This window comes from Centroberyx affinis, unplaced genomic scaffold, assembly GCF_046629955.1.
Source record: "Centroberyx affinis isolate AG114_WGS23_722 - 3 ecotype Tasmania unplaced genomic scaffold, CSIRO-AGI_Caff_v1 ptg001143l_1, whole genome shotgun sequence".
Lineage (NCBI taxonomy): Eukaryota > Metazoa > Chordata > Actinopteri > Beryciformes > Berycidae > Centroberyx > Centroberyx affinis.
The window spans coordinates 17501-40722 of record NW_027279677.1 but is presented as its reverse complement, the minus strand read 5'-3'; the positions used below and the strand labels follow the sequence as shown (position 1 = coordinate 40722).

At 43.4% G+C, this 23222-nt stretch overlaps 1 protein-coding gene across 2 annotated transcripts in view; it reads right to left on the bottom strand.

The window, feature by feature from the left end:
* tns1b (tensin 1b) overlaps nucleotides 1-23222 on the bottom strand; it is a 60637-nt gene that overhangs the window by 24800 nt on the left and 12615 nt on the right. The window contains exons 10-14 of one of the 2 annotated variants that reach the window (XM_071524073.1): nucleotides 21436-21565; nucleotides 20849-20914; nucleotides 20121-20237; nucleotides 2811-3013; nucleotides 1511-2753 (exon numbers count right to left, since the gene is read on the bottom strand). In XM_071524073.1, coding sequence (XP_071380174.1) covers nucleotides 1511-2753; nucleotides 2811-3013; nucleotides 20121-20237; nucleotides 20849-20914; nucleotides 21436-21565 — 1759 coding nt within the window. Of the gene's footprint in view, nucleotides 1-1510; nucleotides 3014-20120; nucleotides 20238-20848; nucleotides 20915-21435; nucleotides 21566-23222 lie in introns of both variants that reach the window. The other variant, XM_071524071.1, reaches the window with a different exon arrangement.

Here is a 23222-nt window from a genome sequence, read left to right as displayed (position 1 = left end):
GTTGATGACAATAATGAAAGTAAAAGGAAAACAAGCAGACGGAAGATGAGGTCCCACCTACAACAAGAACAACAGAGGAGTAACTGCAAAATAATTGTGCCCCACTTAACATGTATATGATGTCAATATGATGAATGAATATCAGGAGTATAATACATTTGAGAGAGCGCACTGCACTGTGACATAAGTTTGGACATCAACCTATGCATACTGACTGACGTGTTTGCTAACTTGTGAATCCCTTGTTATAAACCACATGTGAAACAGCCGTGTTGTTTTCACTACCTCCAACCTAGTCATGGAAAGGAAGTATTTCTATGATACAGAAAGTAGCAAACAGAGATGGGGCTCATTTACCTCACACATACACTATATTTCCTACTCCTAATGGTGTTTCACAAGCATTTAGTTTAATATGAACACTTTCAAAAGGCAGTAAAGTGAACTGCACCATGTTGTTGATTCTAGAAAACCTCTTTCTGGTATTTGTTATCTGATGGCTTAGCAATCACACTGCTTTATGTTGATTTTATTCCATTCCTCGCTGTTCTGCAGGATGCCTGATGTGTTTGTCTAGGGACAGTCAACTTCCTGTACTGGAGAGAAAGCTTCCTGTTTGAGCCTGTGTGATGGGGACTGACGAGGTGACAGGAGATAAGGGCAGAACAGTGTTTTCCAAGGGACCTGTGGACACAGTACATTGCCGTCTGTATCCACGAATGGCAGCTTTCAACATTACTGTCCACCTGGGGAAATACATGTTTGCTTTTGAACTCTTTGCAGAGATGCTGTGCAACTAAACCCAATAATTAAATATAGTAATTTGTTTTAATATTTTATCACCACAGTACTGCAAATTGCATTGTGATAGACTAAGAGTTTCTGTTCTGCAGTCGCTGCAATGATTGACATTGCATAGCGAGGAATAACACCCAGTGTCCTACAGATTCATTAGGATCCTAAAGAATGCATATGGGACAATCGTTTGAAATTAGCATCAGCAATGGTTAATTTTAAGCAACCTAAGGCCAAATGCTGAAGTCGTGAAGGCATTCTAACTTTAATAAAAGCAGTACAATGTTACTGTTGCCACTATTGGATGAAGGATCTGTTGCGTAAGTACTGAACCAGATGTACTAGTGGCTGGGCGCTTCTTGGGAGAGGCTGTAGTGGAAGGCGGAAGCCCAGATTCAGCTCTGTGCAAGGCCTTATGGGAGAAATTTGGAGCCTGAGCTGCATGGACAATGGCTGGACTGTGACATGACAGGACTACCATCAAAGCCAACGCAACACGGTCAAAGTGCACCTCTTTGAGCCAGGAGAGTCAAGAAATGGATGGTCAGAAATGGATGTATGTAAAAGAGTAAACTAACAAACAGCTTTACAAGATTAAACTGTGACATATTCATCTGTTTTTATGGCCTTGTGTTTCCTTCTGCTGTAAGTAAAGTAAAAGTTTAAAAACAGATTTTGAACATATCAGGATGAATTAAGTTAAGTTGGAACTTACCAGCCACTCGCTGGGCCACCAGGCCTTCTACATTAAACACTTCATCGGGCTCACTATCTCTTGGCTGGGGCGATGCTGAGGCAGCGCTAGGGCTTCTCTGGGGCTCTGGGACCTCTGCGGATGGGGACAATGTGCTGGGTGGGTAGATGTTGATGGGCTTGAGCTGGAGCTGGCCAACTAGGGTGGTGGAAGGTTGCGGAGCAGGACTGGTTCCAGCTGGTTCAGATAAGTATCCCAGAGATCCCTGGACAGGTGCAGGTTCTGGCGTACTGGGCTTCCCAGGTGACATCTGAACAGGTGAGGACTGGCGGGCCAGGCTGGACATGGGGCCAGCGGAGTGGGTATGAATGGCAACATCGGCCTGGTAGGAGGGCCTGTTTTGAGACTGGGAGAAGGACGGCTGGGTGGTCACCACAACACTGTTCTCCCTCAGAGGAACGCTCTGGGACTTTGGCACCATCGGACGGCCTGGTTCCAGGTCCAACATGAGGAGGTTGAGGGTCTCAATAGATTGCTCAATCTCCTGCTGGGAGGCGCTGTGACGGTGAGGGAACTGTGGGAGGCTGTGGTGGCTTGGTATGGCAGCTGTGGGAGGAGGTGGGCTAAAGCTGAGCCCCTCAGTTACCGGCTCCTCAGGTACACCGAACCTCTGCCAAACGTTGAGACCACGCTGGACAGCATCCCTACTACTGGTGGTGCGGGTGGGAGCTTGTGGCATGGACTTTGGCTCTGCACCAAATGACTGTGAGCGATACAGATTGCCATTCTGGCTGATTATGTAATTTCCCGAGGATGGGGCCGATTCACTTTGCGTCAAGGTGCCAGGTTTGTTGGATATGCCAACCTGCGACTGGACGGTTTCCAGAGGCTTCTCTGGGACGCTGCGCTCTAAATAGGGCATATGGTCTTGGCCATTGATGACTGATTCAGACTGGTAGTACAGATCGGCTGGCGTGGCCCGGCCCTCTGTGGAGGAGAACGTCCCCAGACTGTCCACACTATTCCCCTCTTGACTGGTAGGCAGCTCATCATCTAAAATGTCCGTCTCACGATCAATGCTACTGTGCCCATTCACATGGACCTGGGCGGGCACCAGGTGAAGCATCCCTCCAACAGCTGAGGTAGGGGTGGACAGGTAGCCCTGTCGGTGCATGGGCCCCTCCAAGCCACTCAGCAGCTGCTCCAGCTCCTGTTTCTCTTGGGGACTGAGGGGTTGTTGGGCGGCCGGGGCCGAAGGTGGCTCCTCACCCACGGGAACGTGTGGCTGGCTCACTGTGGATGCCTGAGGGGCTGCTGCCGCTTCATCGGTTCGGTCGGTCTTGATGGAGGCGGTAGAGTTCCCAGAGTCACTGCTCACTGACAAGGCGTGGTCAACCGCAGGTAGAACGTGGTCAACAGCAGTGGGTGGGAGGCCGTTCACTGTGACCGTCCCCTCAACGGACTCCTTCTTGCGAACTTTGGCGTAGAGGCTGCCGTCCAGAGGTCCTTGGGTATGGATGACTTCTAGAACAGGAAGCAAAAGGACAAAGGTTCATTAGAATCAGATTACGACAAATACGACACACAACAGTCATACTTCAATTTCACCAACTCAAATATTGGTAGAACTTGTGCCTACGAGCCACGGTGCTTTGGGCACCACAGAACTTAGCTCAAAATGTACAAAATATAATCACACCTTATTTATCAAGGCATCAAGGAGGAAAGAGTGAACAACTGTCAGAGAGAGAAGCAGAGGTATGGGGAAGATTGTAAATCCTCAATGTGTGGACAATGCCAAAACAGCTGCAGTTAAATTCAACACTGGCTCATGTCTACCTATTCTACCAGCTTCAGGAAATGAGCATGGGCTGTGGCATGTGCTGTGGAAAAAACGATGAAATCACAGAAGCCTGCCTTGCACTTTCTCAAGCCAGTGGCATTAATCTGCACCACCTGAGGAACCACTGGCATTATGGAAGAAGAGTCTGTTTTTGATTTGATTTCTGTATTGTACATCACATTGAGTGTTATCTACTGATCTGTTACCTCATAAGTTTTGTTGGGGTACAGTAGACAGTGAAACTCGGTGAACACAAACACACATGCACGCATACACATACACGGACATGCATGCAAACACACACACACACACACACACACACACAGAAATACACACACACAGTCACACCCATGTCCAGTCCAGAGGAAGCGGGGAGCCCCAATCAGAAGAATTTAGTCACCACTGGAAAATCAGCGTCACTGAGTAAGGAAGGCCTGAAGGCTTTTCTTGGCCTCCGAGGACCGAAGCAAAACAAAAGCCCAACATACAGAGAGAAACACACTGAAAAGGTTAAAGCACACAAGCACACACACACACACACACACACACACACACACACACACACACACACACACACACACAGAAGCTTAGATGCACTTTTCCTCCCTCTCTTGTTCTCTCACACACAAAGTCAATGCACAAGCAAACACCAATGTTTGCTTGTGATTAAAGGCTGTCACAATTTATAAGTCCATTCCTCAAAGGGATAACTTCAGGGAATTTCCGTAACTTTCTTAATTTTCTTCTTAGCCAACTCATGTCCACCGCACCGTTTAGCCATGGTTTGTGTGGTTACGCATATATTATAAGAGTTTTTAGCCACTGAAGATCAAATCTAGGCCACATTCCTCAACGTTAAATATCACGCACATGTAATCTATAATTGCAGAAAGCAGGATTTTGATTCCTCTCCATAGCTCCCATTATGTCAGTACATGTCAGTGACTGAATTAGAGCTGGATGACTGTGCTGTTCACCCTATCCTCCCTCAGACTAATGATGTGGAATGATAACATTTTTTGGTTAACTGAGGTACCAATGCAGAAACCATTTCAGCACACTGTGACAATTGCCTGGAAAAGAAATGCACCAGACTAAAATTCAAAATGTCAAGGTAATCCTTTAACGATTAGTGTTGCCATCTACGTACATCTGCTACACACATTTCCAAGATAACTGTGCTGTGATAAAGCTCAAAAGGGAAACAATGATGTAATCTAAATTTTGTCAGAAGACCAGGTTGCAGATCTTGTATCAGAGTTTGCCTCTGAATTTCAAAGAGCTTTGGTGTTTATTCATTTAAAAAAAAAAAAAAACGCAAATGGCAGCGTGCTATTCTACCACTCTCAGTCTGAAAGTTACTTCAGCTGAGCAAAGACAAAAAGAACACCTAATCTGATAATTCCTCTCTCCAGTTGCACTGAGGTTCCCATGAAACCTCATAACCCATGATGAGGTATGTCCTGATACCCAAATCAGATTCTACAGCTGGGAATGGAGCTGCACAAAGAAGCTGTGTGTGTATCTGTAACCTATAGATATCTCCATCTCAGCTTTAGTGAATGTTGTGCTCTGTAATGGAGCATGGTGGGCGTATACAAGCCGGGTACTGTGAGCTCTCCTTGGTTGGTCCGAGGCAACTTGCCAAGGGGATAGTGCAGTGTACTTGGTGTACGTCAGGCTGCTGGTGGAAAAAATCCTGGTGGGTCATGGTCACAGCAATTCATAGCCTACGTTTTCTGCTGGTATGGCATTAGTCAGTTTACTTTGGTAAATTGTTGCAGCACTAGTGGGAAAAAGAAACGTAGGTTGCTCATGTCTTAGCTGATGATGGCCTGTTGTAGTAAGTGTCAGTCGGTGCACGTCTGATGTATAGTCGCTAGCTGTAGTCTTCCTGCTCAATTTATCAATACTCAAGATATGTATCATGATAATCATACTCAATATATACTGTAGCCAAATAAATGACATTTTAAACTTGACACCAATTACCACAATTTTGGGGGGCTGTCAATGTCAATTCTAAATTAAACTTGATGTTGACTCCCCTGACAAGTTAGCTGCTAAGATTGGAGGCTCCAAAGAAAGTCATCATTACACATTTATATAGCTCATAAAACTGCTCAAGTATCAACTTGTGCATGTGCTTACGCGCATGCACACACCCACACACACCCACACACTTCTAATGCATCAACAGAGTCATGCTGACAAACATAGACATAAGTCGTGAAAGAGGAGCTCCCCCCACTCTCTCTATTTCAGCACCTTTCTAATCACCTGCCCTGCAGCCAAATGGGACTTTTCGCGTCTCGCGGTAGATGATAAGCCACGCAGCTCGGCTCAATTCACATCCTGAATGCCTCGACTATTAGAAGAGCAACACATGCTAGAACGCTTGAGCAAGTCACCTCAAAGTGAGTCAAAGCCTTGTCGAAAGAAATGACAGAAACACCTCTAAAGGAGGAGGTTCCCCTACCTGTGTGAACAGCGGACGGCGGTTTGGTCCCAAACTAAGCTGGGAAAAGCCCTGCAGAGGAGCCCCCGGGGTGGAACATTAGGGATTACAGCAGGGGTGGGGGGGGCTGGCTTTGGCTGGGAGGACTGTACCGCTCCTTCTCCTCCTCCTGAATAGCTGGCTGTCTGGCCGGATCGGGAGAGCTACTGCTGTTGCTGGCTGCTCAGTGGCTCGCACTACTCTAAGTCTGCCACTTCTGTGTGTGTGTGTGTGTGTGTGTGTGTGTGTGTGTGTATGTGGGAGGTCTATCACAACAGCCCATTTGAGTGTGTGTATGTGGGCGGGAGGTGGGGAGTGGGGGGCGTGGGGGCATTGAACTCCAAAGTGTAGAGTTTGACAGAATGACATCAGTCCCATTTGCTCAGGCTCTCTCTCACGCCCACTTCCTTGCTGTACAGTTTGTAACGGGCCTCCATTTCATGGATTAAGTCTTTTTGCTTTACTAAAAAGCCCCTCTTTTTTCCCCAATACTAAGCCGCGCCTGCAAAACTCGCCTGTTATCTTAGACGCTGACGTAATAAACTGAAACAGTGCGAACAAGAGTGCTGAAAAACAGAAATACATACATACACATACGTAGAAGTAACCACTTTCCATGCACGCATAGACATACACACAGACGCCCCTCCTCAAGGAGACTCGTGTCGAAAACACTCCTGTAATGGAAAGAGCTACTTGGTCCAACAACAGTCATTTAACGAGCTCTCTCCAAGCTAGGAAGCCGAGCGAAAACCCCACCCTGCTGCAGACAGATGGAGAAAACAGAAACGTTTAGCGGGTGAAAAAGAGAAATGAGATGAATAGATTGAGGGGCTGCTGTCTGATCCCGAGCTGAGCGGTAAGATGAAGTGAAGTATAGTACAGATCAGTGGTTCTCAACGTGGGGTCCGGGGACCACCAGGGGTCCTTGAGGGGGTTCCAGGGGGTCCCCAGCAAATTGATAAATTGTTAAACTTCACCATTATTTAATTTGAACACAATTAGAAAAAGTAGACGAATGACTATTTTGAGCATAGTTTCACTGTTATCTCTCTACCTACAATACAGATAGGGAATGGAATGACATGGAATACTTGACAAAATCATATGTAATAATAAAAATATTCTCAGATTTGGGTCTGAGAGACAAAACCTCTTCAAATGGGGGTCCGTGGCCATTATATGTACTAAATTAGGGGTCCTTGATATGAAAAAGGTTGAGAATCACTGGCATATGGAGCGATGGAAAAGTGCAGATGCGGATGATTTAGGGCGTTAAGGATGATTTACAAATACAACATTACACACACACATGCACACACACACGCACACACACAACTTTTTTCCCACCATTTCAGAGTGCTTCAGTCTATGGTGCAGTTCATATCACCTAGCCATCTGTACACATTAGCATACGAAACAGTCCCTTTACTATTTCACAACACAGCCAGAACAATCGACAACCAACACATCCGTCATTCTCAGGCTGATAACAATAAACATATGACTATGAAACAAGCGACCTACACAGGACTTACTTTTTCATTTCAAATAGGATCAAGATTGAGGTTACATGATAATAATGTAGTGCATTGATATTATTTTCCCTCATTTGACTCCCAGATTGTCACACCAATAGTCTTTTGTTTTCTTTCTCTCCCACCTCTCTCTTTCTTTCTCCCTCCCACACATCTGTCCCCTTGGTCTCTCCCTCCACTCGTCACTCTACCCTTTCAGTGATGATGATGATGATGATGATGATGAGGCCGGCTATTCTACGGTCCCGCTCTCACACCACATGGAAGTCCGATTTAGTCAGCCCTCCTTAACTAGCTCATGTCTTCACTTCAGAGACGTGACTGATGTGCAATCAACAGGACCCCATTTGTACTACAGGAAACCTAATCTGTCACTTTGCACTTTGAGCCTTTTTATGGCGGACAGCCTATTTATGTCGAGGCTGCTTCTGTGTGCGGTGCTATGTCTGTTGCTGTTTTCAGGTGGTTGCACCAAACACACGTAAGTCTCTAGGAATAACCTTCGATGGGAATTGACGTGTGTTTGTGTGTTGTGTCATTCTGTGTGTGTACGTGTGTGTGTGTGTGTCTGTGTCGGCGTGTTTTTACTTTCTCTCCGGGAGGTAAATACTTGCTCTGTGATCCCAAGCACATTAGTCAGAGGGAGATGACTGAGTTCCCGACCCCATAGCCTTAACTAATTATCCAACAGAGGGAGAGAGTGGACCATGTCTGCGCTGCCTGGCATGAACTATGTGTCGCCACATTCCCTTCGCCAGAGAGGGGTCTGAGTGAGTAAATCAAGTCAAGTCGTATTTATTTATTTAAGCACTTTTAACGGAATAGGTTTGTCGCAAAGCGCAACTTCATAGAGATAAAAACAGGAGAGAATAAGCACATTATGATCATGTGATATGACGCCCCAGGACATTTATGTGGTTGCGTGTGTGTGTGTGTGTGTGTGTGTGTGCGTGTGTGTGCATTTGTGTGTCTACGCAGTCACAGTCAAATCCCAGCTGAAGCCACAGGTCAACACATTGAGTACAACAACGTGGGTGAAAATTGGAATACAAACGCATTAAAGTCAACAAAGTACAAAGTATTGAGGCAGTGTTGTGGATGGAAGGTGTTGCCAGATATTTTCAGGTTCTGTAGGCCAGATGGTCCAACTGTGTGACCCGTTGATCCTTTGAACTTTGAACCGTGACCCTGTGGCAATAGATCCCCTTTACAGCGGAAATAGCCTGTTCTGCCACCAGCTTGCAGGGGGGAAACACACCACGAGCCGTTCTGTGTTTGTGCATGTGTGTGTGTGAGTGCGTGTTTGTGTGTGTACACATGCATACGAGCATGGGCATTCCAAAACAGTGGGGGGTCCATGTCCACTGGCCACAAGTGTGACATTAATAAAAAGCAATTATGAAACTTTTTCTAAGAATGTCCCCTCAGGCTTCAACCACTATAACCACTAATAGCCTGATGAGAATATAGTGCTAAGTGCATTTGCATTCAAGCGACCCGAGAGAATAGAGAACTTCAGTAGCTGTGGTTACAGTATATTCTCACAGTGTGTAAGTATAGCCTGGTGCCCTATTTGGTCACACTTAATGGCTAAACTATTGATTTGGCAACAAAGTGTGCCTGTATGAGAGCTCAAGGACGGTTACTAAATTAAGACCATTAACTAGTAATGCTGTATATAGCCTTGTAAATGATCTATAGCAGCCTTACGTGTTCTGAACTAATCGGTGCATTGGATTAATTTGAGTAGTGGAGATTAGAAAAGAGTGATGAATTAAAAGGGTCAAGGGAGACTTCATGGAGCGGATATGATAAATATGGCAATGGAAGTGAAGTTGTCGTGTACACAATGGCTTGTTGGCAAAGCCTTGATGCACTAAAGCATAGATAAACAATCCATTTACGGTATTCAACTGAAATGAAACCCGATCTACCTACAATGCAAAATTAATAATAAATCACATGATTTTTTTAGGATTCCAGTGCAGACAGTTCAGGTAAGAATGTGGATGGGTCTCCTCTGTGAAGGAGGGAGGTGTTTTCTGCTGAAGAAGCACACCACACAAGACATACTGTTCAGTACGGTTCAGCCGTTGCCAATATCCATAGCCCTCAAACACTTAGTCAAATGTAAGTACAGGAACTTCTTCTTCTTCTGGATTAATGAACACTTTCCCTGCAGGTCATTAAATATACATCAAAGACGGCCCTGAGTCAATGTCTATGAAAGTGCAGAGTTGCAAGGACTTGGGGAAACAAAGGAAGTGGCAATGCAGTGTGATTTTGAACAGGTAGGAGAAGGATATTGGTCTTCGCAATGAGTATGCCATTCCAAAAATATGCCTTGAAAGGTGAACACTTGAAGAAAAATGTATAAAATCATGTCTTCGATATAAACATAACGTTTGTTTGTGTTTCCAAAACATGTTTGCCTCGCCCATTTTCATTGGTCAGTTGACATATCTGCATCATTAGATTGATACAAACATGGACTGCACACATATACTGTACATTCAGTGCAAGTACGATCAATACGTACAAGCAAAACAATAAAGAGACATAACCTACACACACATCATGCACTGTGTCTCAGCCTGCACAGTCCATCCATGCAGAATATTATGTTTCACTCTGGATGACGTTGTGTCTCAGGAAAAGTAATCAAGGGCCGTTAGCGGCAGCGCTGCACAGGGGAAAATATTGAGGGCCAAATGAGGACGTTTGATGGGCTGGCGGGAGATATCTAGGATCTGGAGGTGAGGAGAAGCTTTGATGGACTAACTGAGGCTAGCTTGGGTCTGGAGAAACCACAAAGAGTGAGAGCAGCTAGTCATACCACATAATTCTGTCTGAAGCCTTGATAGATAATACAGGTCCTCCTCAAAGCCACCTCTGTCAAATCCTATTCTAATCAACATCCTGGTAAATGTTTCAGATGCAAATCAGCCTTTCCTCTGACCAGATTCTTCCTGATATCAGAGAGTTATATCAGTATGATTCTCTATGGAGCTTTAAAAATGGGGTTGTTCTGTCAGGAGTCATTTGATTGCCTTTAGGTGACAGAAACTCCATGTGATTATAGGGCAAGAAATAGGAACAAGCTATGTAGAATTTTCCAACCTCCTAGTGATTGCATTTACACAACATTGCCACTTTTCAAAATGAGAGAGAGTGTGAGAGAGAGAGAGAGAGGGGGAGAGAGAGAGAGAGAGAGAGAGAGAGAGAGAGAGACAGGGAGACAGGGAGACAGGGAGACAGACAGGCTCGGTTGGTCAAAAAGTAAATGGGTGTTCCCAAATTTTGTTGACTTCAACTCACCACATTTACAAAAACTACTTCATCCGCACTGGCAGAGTCCTATATTGATTGGTAAAAGCACATTATTGAGCGAAATGGCCTTGTAGCCAGTATGTGTTCCCCTGATGTTATTGACAGTATAATAGCAGCGGTGCTTTATCAAGCAGTGTTCCTGGTGAAGCGAAGAAGATAGGAGTTTGACGAAGACCAGAAAAGACGAGTGCATGAATAGAGCTCTCTTCAGGAGGAAGATAAGAACAAGGGAGCAGAGGCCAGCATTCCCCAAGGAGCCAAAAACGAGTGTGTGTGTTGGTGTGCATGTGTCTTAACCCACACAAGCATGCAAAAACATAGTCCCTTTCCCTTGTAAAATTCAGCTTCCGTGTCCATCCACCCCCTTGGCTCAGAAGGGGTCCATTCAGTAAACTAAGTGACCCATGCAGAAGGATGCCCCTGCACCAATAACACATCCCGAAACAAGACAGTGGTGCCTAATAAAGAAGCTGCACCTCCTTGGTCCTATCCTCATCCTCCTTTCTCGTTCCCCCTCCTTGATTTCACTCGATTCCTACAGTCTGCCAAGCACAAACACTGCTAGCCTGTCATTCAGCTGAGAAGAGAGGGAGAGAGCATGAGAGAAAGGGAGAGGTGGAGGGAGAGATCAGCAGTGAATTAGTGAAAGAAGGAGCTATAGAGAGATAGATGGAGAGAGACAAAGTAAGAGTGCAAGGGAGAGAGAAAGAGAGACAGGGAATGTGTGAGAGGTATACAGAGAGAGAGAGACAGGCAGAGAGAGAGACTGTCTGGCCAACAGCTGGAGTAAAGCTGTATCCATGAGGAAGTCACAGACCATTCATTCATTCCCACGCATTAGGGGTTGCAGATAACTAGCGCTCTCTTTCTCCCAGGCTTAGTGAAAACCTCTACAATATTTACAGACAATATAATACACATCATACACAGCAGCAGGCAGTATACAACACATTAGCTGCATTCACTGTCAAATTATCAGCCTGGTCAGTCACGTTATACGCATGTACCAACTGCATACTTCAGCCCAAAGCAAGTCTTCTGCTTTTACTGATTTACTGATACGGATTTTACTGATGTAAAGTGTGATGACTCAAGCTGTTATTATCTATTATCTTCTACTACAGCAGAAAACTCAAATGCTGCCTCAAACACTTGTAAACAAAGCTAAACAACCTCTTTCTGAGATAATGCTACCATATTTGATGGAGCACACAGACAATTCAAACTTGTCCTACAGTAGCTGTCGCCTAGCGGAAACCCCTGTCCCTGTGCCTCCACAGCCAGAGTCCAAACGAGGACACTCCAAAACACAAGGCACTTGTTCTCTCTTTGTATCCCATGGAGTCTTTCCTAGAAGGCCATTATTTCTCCGTCTTGGCTGTTATGCAATGTGAGCTGTGTGAAGTTTGGAGTCAAAGCGGTATAATCCGCCCAAAGCCTCTGACCAGACGGAGGGACTGATAGCGTGGAAGCCTGTTGCCAACACAAAGGGCCAGACGTTTCACCTCTGCATCGCCCGGGAGAAACACCATGTCCGTGTTTCGATGAGATCAGGAAGGAAGGAAGTAGGCTTTTAGCATCAGGGGACGGTTGTCAGTGTCAGCTGGGAAACGTGAGGTGCAGGAATGTTCAGGCCAGTGGATATCAAGACAGGCGGACAGCTGCTGAACACAACCTGATGCAGGCACTCTGATCCGTTCACACAGACTCGCACACAACTAAATCTCACAGACTTTAGAGCATGAAACAAGTCATCTAGAGCACTGTGGCTACCATGCACCCTGCTGTTAGAGATGCCAAAGCTTTCAGAAGATGAAGGGATGGCAGGGTGGCACAGTCAGTAGGGACATTGCACTTGAACTGGGGGGTCAAAGTTCAGTTCTGCTGAAGTGTTCTTGAGCAAGAGACTGAATCCCTACCAGCTCTATGGGTGCTGTTCTATAGCTGATGCTGACCTCTGACCTCCCTGTGGGAAGCAATCAAAACGAGTTTCCCTATGGGCTTAGCTTCGACTGTATGCTCTGTGTAACGTGAGGCCCGACTGTTCTATCATTTAATATTTAGATATTTAGATATTTAGATTTAGATCGTTCTTTGGCATGAGAGTAGTTGAAGAACCAGGTGAAACTGGAATGCTTAGTTTGGTTCTCTGGTAATAGCTATGTAAATATCAGCAGAATTTATATCAGCGAAATCCTTAATGAATGGGGGTCATACAGACTGGGCAACTGCAATGTTTTGCACCAAGCATTGTTGTTGATTTCAGTTGTCGAAGTTTCCTTGGGTGTTGTGACTGCAAGAATCCTGTAACAGTTGCACCTGCCATTAATTTAGGATTAGTCATGGCTAAACGTCTCTGATGTCTGTGGTAATTTCCTTTCTGCTCACCTCTCTGGCCAAGGAACCATTTGAATCTCACATGAAGAAACAGGAATTATCCTTTGGGCCGACAGACAGTGATCTCAGAAGTGATATCATTCTGTTGCATCAACTTCTATCTCAACCAAGATTATGTAATCCCCCCCCACCACCACCCACCAACCTCTGTCTGTAGCCCAACAGACAACACAGATACACACAGACATAAATTCGACTTGACTCATTCAAACCCCCTCTCTGGCTGAAAGAATGTGGTGACAAGTAGTTCATGCCCAGCAGGGCAGATATGGTCAACTCTTCCCCGCAGCTGGATAAATTAAGGCTGTGGGGTCGGGAGCGCAGACATCTCCCTCTGATTAATGTGTATGGGATCAAAGAGTAAGTATTTACCTCCTGGAGAGTAAGTCAAATCACAAGACACACACACATGCATACACACACACACACACACACACACACACACACCTGGGCACCTGGGCTGCCAATTCCCAGGAAAGTTAAATACTTGCTGAACCTCAGATACACTGTAACTTCATGACATCAGAAAATAAACTCACACTGAGAAATCCAAGGAGACTTTACCCAACTTGTTTTGGAGATGAGTGATTCTAGAAATGGCTACAGTGTCTCTTGGTCGAACCTCAAAACTTCATGTCAATGTGCTCCAAAGGGTTCATGTACAAAGTTCATTCATGTACAGTGCAGCCACTGTAAGTGAAAATCAAAATGCAGACTTCCAAAATGCAGTATGCCACAATATCAGCAGAGCTATTTATCAGCATTGGATATAAGCAGTCGTAAATTTAAATAGATTAAAATTTAAAAGATTCTTCATTTCTAGAGCCTAGGTGAAGCAGTAACAAAGAGTAACACATGAGACAAAATGTGTCCAAGTGGTGGGATAATAGACAACCTGATGTCAATAAGTAATTGAGAGCGTTACCAGATCCAGTGAAGATCAAGCTCCTGGTTCACTGCAAACCTCAAATCTCAGTATCTACAGTATTTAGCGCACTACTCACATGTTGAACTTGTGAAAGACGTCAGCTGCTCAATTTGTGACAACTTTTCTCTCCGGCGTTACAAGGAACAGAGGACAGTTCACGGCCTGAACTCTTTAACAGCACCGTCAAACTATCTAACTCAGCTTGAAGCAGGCATCAGCTGCTTCATCTGCGCCAGCCTCTTCTCTCCTTCCTCCAGAGTTACGTTACAGGGAATCAAAGAGGAACTTGACACAAAATTCACCCTGTAACGCTTAGAAACTATCTGTCTGTGCTCAGCGGTAGCATGCACGAACCCACACTGACATTCTCTGTCACTCCTCCTCCTGCGACTGTGTGCACAAAAGAGCTTCACAGTCGAGTGGAGGAGTCTGCCTTTAACTCCTGCGACTCCTCAGAGAGGGAGAGAGAGAGTCGGGGGGGAGAGAGGAGCCGTCTAAGAGACTGAACAGGGTTTGTCGGAGAGACGGTGAGGTAGTATGACAGACCAAATTAAGACTGAATGGGCCTAAGTTTGGACCAAAGGACCAAGGACAAACCTGGTAAACAACGTGAGCAGAGATGTAATTTATAAATGTAATAACCCTAACCCCAAGGCAATAAAACTGAGTGCATGTCAGAAAAGGAATTTTTTTGTTTTTCAGCATTTTATGAGAAAATCCTGACCTTAATGAAGAAGATCTGTACAAAAAATCAGTGTCACACAGCAAAATCAGTGTTATTTTGAGTGTAAAACTCAACACGATGCCACAATGTCTTTAGTTCACACCCATCAGAGTTAATTTAACACTTTTAAGATAGTTTTGAATAGCCGCCCCAGAGTCAAATCAGGTCTATGAGTGAACACATAACACAATTGTCAACTCCAAATAATTCTCACTGGAAAATCAACCTATTTACACTGGAAATTTTGCTGTGCATGACTCTTATGGGAGGATAATTGATTTGTGATTGAAGATCTAAGACAATTTCAAACACAACATCTCTCTATTCTCCTCTTTTTATCTTTTTTCTTTTACTCTTATGTCTCCTCGCCCTTGTTCTCTGCCTGTCTCTCTCCCTCTACAGTATGTCTCACTATCTCTCCCTCTCTCTCTTTCTCTCTCTCTCTATCATCTCTCTCTCTCTCTCTCTCTCTCTCTCTCCTATCATCCCAAATATTCCAGAAATGCGGTGGGTTGGCCAGCTGAGTCAATCGGCGGAGACTGAATGGTAAACAACAACACAAGGGGCTGTCACTTCCCGAAATGACTATCAATGTCCACTGACCAAAATACAATCCCTCCTTCACTGTCCGTACACAGCTTCAGCTTTCAGACTCTTCCTCACACAGTGGATTCTGTATGTTAGACAGTAGTTTGCCTAAATATTGCTATAGCATTTTGCGGAATGGATCCCCTAAGCCTGACAACATCAGTGCCATGGTCTAACATGAAACTCACTGATCCACTGAATCCAGAGACTATGTGATTGAAGGATCAAGACTTGGTAATTTCTATTATTTGGGGGACAAAAGAAGGTGAATGAGAGGCACAGATCATACGATAGCATACAGTACTGAGATCCTACCAGCTAATGTATATGGATGAGGAGCAGCAGGTCATAAGGACCAAGCGCATCCTCTGGACAAAATGCCTCATTGTACATATTTGACAACATCATCCGGACGAAACATCATATAAGTATATAGATTTGATTTGAGTGTAAGGGAGTATTTCAGAACAAAAACATCAACTACCAAAGATCAAATACCATTTTTATTAGGTTTGACACTGCATGTGAAAGTAATGCTGGCTTGACATCTGCTAAATGAATTGCATAAGTGTTCAAAAAGTAAACATGTTGTGACCTTTTCATGTTCTTGTTGTGTGTTTGAAAGGTGCGAGAAGGCATGACAAAAATCCCTATGTTGAAACTGACCCACAACAGCTGTGGCTGTTTTTATAGAATAATCACAATGAAACCAAACATCAATCTTTGGAAACCAGCAACCACAGTTACCCAATGTTGATCCCAACAAAACGTCGGCCCTATAATTTTAACCTTTACGCAACGCCTTGATAAGCTAAGAGGGCAAAAAACTTGATGTTGGTAGCCTAGCACTTCCTTTACAAAAGCAACTGCGATTCTGACAAGCTGCAAACCCAAACCGAACAAAACTTTTTGTTTCTAACTACAACTGTGAAGACATAGATCTTCTCTTGTTTTTCTGCTGGCTCGAAAAAGCCACTCCGTCGGAGGAGCTAATTGCCTTTTCAGCACTGACTAACGAGTGTGGAACCAGGAGAGAACACATTTAATTACAGTGGAAATGCAAACACTCCAGTTTCCTGGAAACCCTTTCTCTCTTGCCATTACTGCAAACACTCTCTCTCTCTCTCTCTCTCTCTGTCTGCGATGGAGCCATTTCCAACTGTTTCTGTAAGTGCCAGCGCCCACAATCATAGTCCCAATCGCAAGCTGAGCTCATTTGAAATGCAGTGTGTGTCAGTCTGACTGTGTTGCTGAATGAAGTCATGGCACAAAGGCTACGAGGGGACGTGTTTGAAGTCTTATCGACTACTCCACGGCTCAAGTAGCTGAATAAGAGTGTGTGATTGTGTGCGTTTGTATGCATGTATGAGATAGAGAGTGTGTGTGCGTGCGTGCATGTTTGTGCATGTGGGCTTGCATGTGTTAATCTTGCATTTCCCCTCATGTCTAGACGAGAACTTGTGTGTATTGGCGTACATCCTTGTGTGTATGTAGGTGTGTGTGTGTGTGTGTGTGTGTGTGTGTGTGTGTGTGTGTGCATAGTGCCAACAAGAGATCCCATGAAAGTCAAATGCGCCCTTTACCACGGTATCACCAACAGAGGACAGAAGGCAACATGAGCACACTGGCACCACTGGCCAGGAAGCTTGGACTGGGATGGACAGAGATAGTTTACACACACACACACACACACACACACACACACACACACACACAATCTCACCTCCACTGAAACAGAATGAGAGGAGAGTTACACCTGTTCTATTTTGGCGAGGCCTATTTCCAGCCACCCCAGTGTGGGGATAGACACTTTATGGGACGTGATAAAAGGTAGCCAGATCACCTCTGACCTTCTGGCTGTCTGGAAGACCAAGAAAAGCAGTCGGGGAAAACAAGGACATTAAATAGAAGACCAGCAAACATCCCTCTTCAATAAAACGTCCATGTGTCATTTTGTGAAATGTAAATAACACTGCAAGCACTAACCCTATTAACGGCATCTTCAACGCTCTGGCAACAACTTTGTAATTATCACCTGCTGAAAAATAATCTTAGTTCCCTTCCCTAGTCCAGTATACAGTCTGTACTGCAGACTAGAATAAACATAATAAAAAATGTATTTATATAGCACTTTTCTGAAAACAAGGTTTACAAAGTGCTTACAATGTGCTAGAAAGTTAGAAGGTTAAAAACAAGACAATTTCAGTTTTACGAGCCAACATAACAGCCAGCAAAATCAATTGGGTGATACAAGAAATCTTGAAATCTTGAGAGTCTGGGTCCAAAAAGAGTTTGGTAAACAACTATTGTAGATGACACTGATTGTGTAATTGCTGAATCTGAGAACAATGGCTTTGACTTAACGAGGGATATCAAAAAGATTCACAATACTGAAGTAACTCGCCCATGATTCTGTAACACATAACCACATTTTAAGTAAGAATGTGCAAGGCAATTCTTCTGCAAGACAATCAAACTTCTACAATAAATATCAACTTTTCAACTGCAACAATAACAAGAGCCAAGTGATTCTGTTGATAAAAACAGACTCTGACCATCCCATCAAGTGCAGCACAACAGCTATCTGGTAGTCACAGGAAGACAAAACAACAGGCTTGTTCCTATCACTGAGGGCGTAGCGTGGCTTCCTTTTTTGGGTGGTGGAGAAAGTATCACTTTGGTCACAGTGTGACCGGCGCTCCCTAACAGGAAGGCTGTGTCCAAGCCTGCGGCTGAACCCAGGAATGTCTCGCACTGTGCTTTGGAAACCAAAAGAGTCAGGTCCCACAGGGCTTCTGGGCTCCCTGCGTTCCGTAGTTTCACCACAAATGAATGCAGCGGGACCGGAGCCTCTCCTCCCGCTCTAAGTCATCGAAAGACTATTTAGCGTCTCTTTACAAGGCATTTATAACGGCATCTAGCAGAGCGTGAAAACCTTGCCATTCGGATTTTGGTGACTTTTATGTTTTTACTTGAAGCGAAGGCTTATATTGCTGTTGTCAGATCAAACACACATCTGCAAAAAGTAAATTTTTTTAGGAATGTAGAGAAGAAGCTTTAGTTTCCCACTGACAGCCGGACATTTTTTAAATGACACAATGGCATTTTAACAGGTTTCAAGGGCCTGTGAAGCTTTAGAAAAGCCATGTAAAGTCTCAATTCAAGTAAGAGAAAGAAAGAAACATTTCGGTCAAATGTTTTTTTCTGTGATATGGTCCTTTTAGGGGGTGAACAAGTTTGTGACTCTAGGACACGGATGCCTTGAAGAAGGTCTCTGACCGAAAGCTTGCATATTATAAAGATTCTTGCACAGATTTGAGTGTGCGGATGCTTTTTTCATTCAGTTTGACTCTAGGACACGTGAAACCCAATCAAATCACATTGTATACTTTTAAAAAAAGGCAGTTGTCACACAGAAAATAATTCTGTTTTTTTTAATTCCTTAAACGTCAAAAAAATCTAACTTGGGCCGTATAAAGACATCTATCTCTCAACTGTATACACAACTGCTTGTTTGTTGAGTCGCAGCAGTATTAAATCCCATCCTCATAAAACATTGAAGCGGCAGCATGAAGTTAAAGAGTGAACTCCGTTTGACCTTGTTGTGTGGGAGATTCAGGGAGATGAAAGTGTGAAAAAGCTCTTTAAACTCCATTGAGACAGACTGAATCTCTTCTCTGTGTCACGCAGAGAAGACACAAACAGCCTTGTTAGAGAGGTCAGCATGGATGCATGCTGTTTGCGTGTACATGTATGTGTATGTATGTGTGTGTGTGTGTGTGAGAGAGACAGAGAGAGAGAGAAAGAGAGAGAGAGATTCGAATAGTGTTCTAACTTCCTCCCAATCGTTTTAAGTTGCTTTACAGTCACATTACAGTTGCCGTGAAATTAATTTAAAGGGACATTTCATTTCAGAGTTCCTGAGGTCAGCTCCACTTTCTTAGTCTCATTTTGAAATACTAGTGTCTAAAAATTGTACTCATTGCACATCTGCACACAAGGAAATCCAGAGGTAGGTAATGTTATTTAATTTGGTGTCTCTAATCATACTTGTCTAATCATAAGTAATCTTGCCTGTAACCAATTACTGCTATTGACAGCTAATAAAAAAACCCTGAATGGTGTCAGTGGATCCCCAGGCAGCTAATCTTGGTGTGTATGCTCAACAGTGAGAATGATTTACCAAAGCGATTCAGCGCTTTATGGGTCACATTCAGTTACATGAAGTTGTTGTGCTTTTGCTGTAGGAGTCAGGCAATTTGGTATGATACTTTGAATAGACTAGGAATACAAGTTGTGTTAAAACGCATTAAACCTCAGTGGAAACGAGGCTTAAACAAGGCTGGCCGTGACCTAGACCTGACATGAGGCCACTGGCTGTTAAGAGCCAGTGTAATTAGCACCTTGTTAACTTTACAACACACAAGAGAGGTGGCAAGAGGAGCTCCACCTGTCTTAGTGTGTGTTTGTGTGTGTGCATGTGTTTCCCTGTGTGTGCTACAAAACATAAAATCATTACTGCATGTGGGGTCAAAAACTGAAAAACTCAATAGAGACAGAAGACAGTAATTACCAATATGGCAAAACTAAAATAACATTTCTGTTTCATGGAAGCTTTAACTAAAGCGCCTTACATTTCCATAAGCACGTACATTTTTTCTATGGTTGGACCCAGTTAGAATGAAACCCCCAACTGTAACTACTGTATGCTCTACACAGTGAACTACGCAGGACCAACTCTTTGGAAGACGAAACAAAACACCGTGAATAATCCAGCTGTACTCACCGTCTGTGGTGTCCTCACAGTTCTGGTTGAAGTTTTCATAGGAGTCCCAGCGGATCAGGGGATCTTGGGTATTGTAGTCCACAGAGACGCTGGGCCCGTTCTCCAGGTGGCCCATACCTTGACCAGAATTACAAAGAGTCAGAGGCAGAAAAGGTGAATATCTTTAAATCACAGAACACTGTCCAGAGCAACATCGATAACCTGTCAAAGTAACAGTTGAATCTCAGCCTTGATGGAAGTTGGTAAGTGAGCCAGTCAGTTATCAGGCACAGAGTTACAGGCCATACAGAAACAAATATGCTTGAAGAAAAAAGAAAAAAAATTTGAATAATGCTGATCGTCTATTCTCAAAATATTTATCCTTTTATTCACCCTTAATATTCATTACTTTCCCTTTATTTGATCTATAATAGATTTGAGGATGATGTGCATGTGTTAAATGAAATTTGCTTTAAATGAAAAATTTGCTTTTTTGTTTGTTTCAATCCTGCTCACCTGGGTAATAGTGTTAAAAAAAATCATGCAGGGTTAAAGCAAGTCTTGTATACAAGTCGATGGGCTTGATTTGTTCATCAAAAAGATCAAACTAGGTCCGACAAATTGAATTCACATCTTGAGTGGTCTGCCATGTGTATCTTTAGCCAGTGCATCAGAAATTTAAAGGTGAAAAATAAAATGTTTAGAGAATGCTACAGTAAACCCATGAAACCCTAGAAAATAATTCTTACCATGTATCTTCTCTGGTCCAAAGGAGAAAACAAACTCCACTTTTCCATATTCTGGAAACCTGTCATCTGAATGAGGGAAATAAAAAGAGAACCTGAGTCTTCTATTGACAGTAAGATAAGAAAAGATCAATATTGATCCTCAAGGGGAAATTGGGTCATTGCAGCAGCAAACAATAGGATACAGACAGCAATTCAATAGATAACAATGTTGAATATTAAAGATAAAATCCTCATCATGCCAATACCTAGTTCCTATTGGCTACAACAAATTCTTGCTATATTGACAGATTTAACTGTGTTTGCAGTTTACAGATTTACAAACATGTGCATGTGCATGTGCATGTCCATACAATAGCATCCAGTACAACAGCATATGCATACGCAGAATGTGCAAAAGTGCATTATTAGATATTCACCTTATCAGATTTGCAGAGCAGATGTTCAAATGTGCACTGATTTACAAATGTGCAGTAGAAAAATATGTCCAGAGAGTGCAAATTGCATCACTAGCTATTCACAGTATCAAAACATGAGATCTTGTGCATGCAGATTATAGACATTCCATTCTGGGGACTTTCTGCTCTCACCTTTGAACGTCTCGTCAAGCTCGTCTTTTCCGAAGACGATCCCCAGGTCGTGAACAGCGCAGGTGTGGAACTGCACCCGGAATATCACATCTCTGGATGTGCTGCGGTAGCGCTTGTGGTAGCACTTGAGCTAGAGGATGAAAACCATCAGGTGAGATTCAAACAATTCAAACAGCAGCGTTGCATTAAGCAGTTCCAACAGAATTCAACATTGCAATTCAGTGGAGTTGGATTGGACTTGGGACAGAAACCTAGTTCACTATACACTGTTCTAAAGTACAGACTTGCACAGTCCAAGTATAAAATGACAGTTTCTCTTTAGGATGTGACTTCGTAATAATATTTCTGCTTACTGATGAGAAAAAAAGAGTTATATTTTCATCAAAAATGAATTGTAATGTAAAAAGCATTGCCACAGCTTAACTCAATATCTCTTCCATGCTAGTACACTCAGAATACCAAGTGAGTACAATATGAAATGATCTTTGCGAAACACTGGCCAGAAACATGCCACCTTGATTCATGGGCAGTCCTTTCACTGCACTGGCTCAGTGCTAGAGAAAGCATTTAAGACTTTTTTATATATTGCCCTGTAAACGTATGGCCTGGCTCTCTCCGCACGAGCATTATTATCCAACCGTTTCTATCAACACAAGAGCTTTATAAAGCACCACTAAAACCCCACACAGGAAAATCTTCACTCTCCCCCCCACTGTTCCATGATGGGCTGCCTGGATCTTTTTTTTTTTTTTTTTTTTTTTTTACAAGGACCTCACATTTACAGGTACTAAAGGAATATTTACCTTCAACCCAAGCAACATGCTGCCCACAAACTGTGGCTGCAGGGAATAAGAAAATGACTTAAGCTCAAAAACATCCCACTCCATTACAATGGCAGTAAGCCTCATGTGCCTGAATAACAATAACTATTTTCAGCTATGGTTTATTGCAAGGTCAGAAAAGGAAATTTGATGTAATCTCCACTGAATTGAGACCTGGGTTAAAGAGCATTTGCAATTGCTTTTTATGGCTTGTTTTGTCCTAATTAGGAACCACATAGATGGGGTTTGCCACATAGGAAAATACATTAGGTGGTATTAAGATTTGACAATTACAGGGAAGCATTTGAAAGTGAAGCTAGTATACTTTTCTGTTACTGACAAATTACATAGTACTATGTGAATTTTCATGATGCAGTCAACTGCACCCATCTGATACTCAATGCAGGTAAAAACAAAACCTAAGAATTATTTGCAAATACGATTTTGACCCTGATCTGATTGACTTGCCTTCCACAAATGTAACAGTTGCTACTAGTGGGGGCAAAACAGACCAAAATATCTAAGATTCACAAATCCAAACAAACAGGTTCAGGGTTGAGTAAGGGAGGAAGGCTAAGTAAAATGTCCTGTGGCTTAGCGTGGCTTTCTGGGATACGACATACCTCCCACTGAGGGGGTCTGTTTCATGAGAAAAACAATGCAGCTGAGCCAAGTTTGAGAACAAAAAATAGAAGAATGAAAACACACACTTTAAGCTCATGTCTTGCCTGGAGAGCCTCGACACTTGGGAACAACCTTCCTGCCAATATTAGAGAATCAGAAACACTCGCCATTTCCAAGCACAGGCTCAAAAATCACCTCTAACCCCTTCTCCCTTATTTGTGTATAGGTTGTCTTTGTTGTAAATGTTGATTCCATATTGTTTGCTTTACTTGTTTGTACTATTGTTTCAATTCAATGCTCTGTAAAGCTTATTGCAAACTTCTTGATAAGGTGCTTTAACCT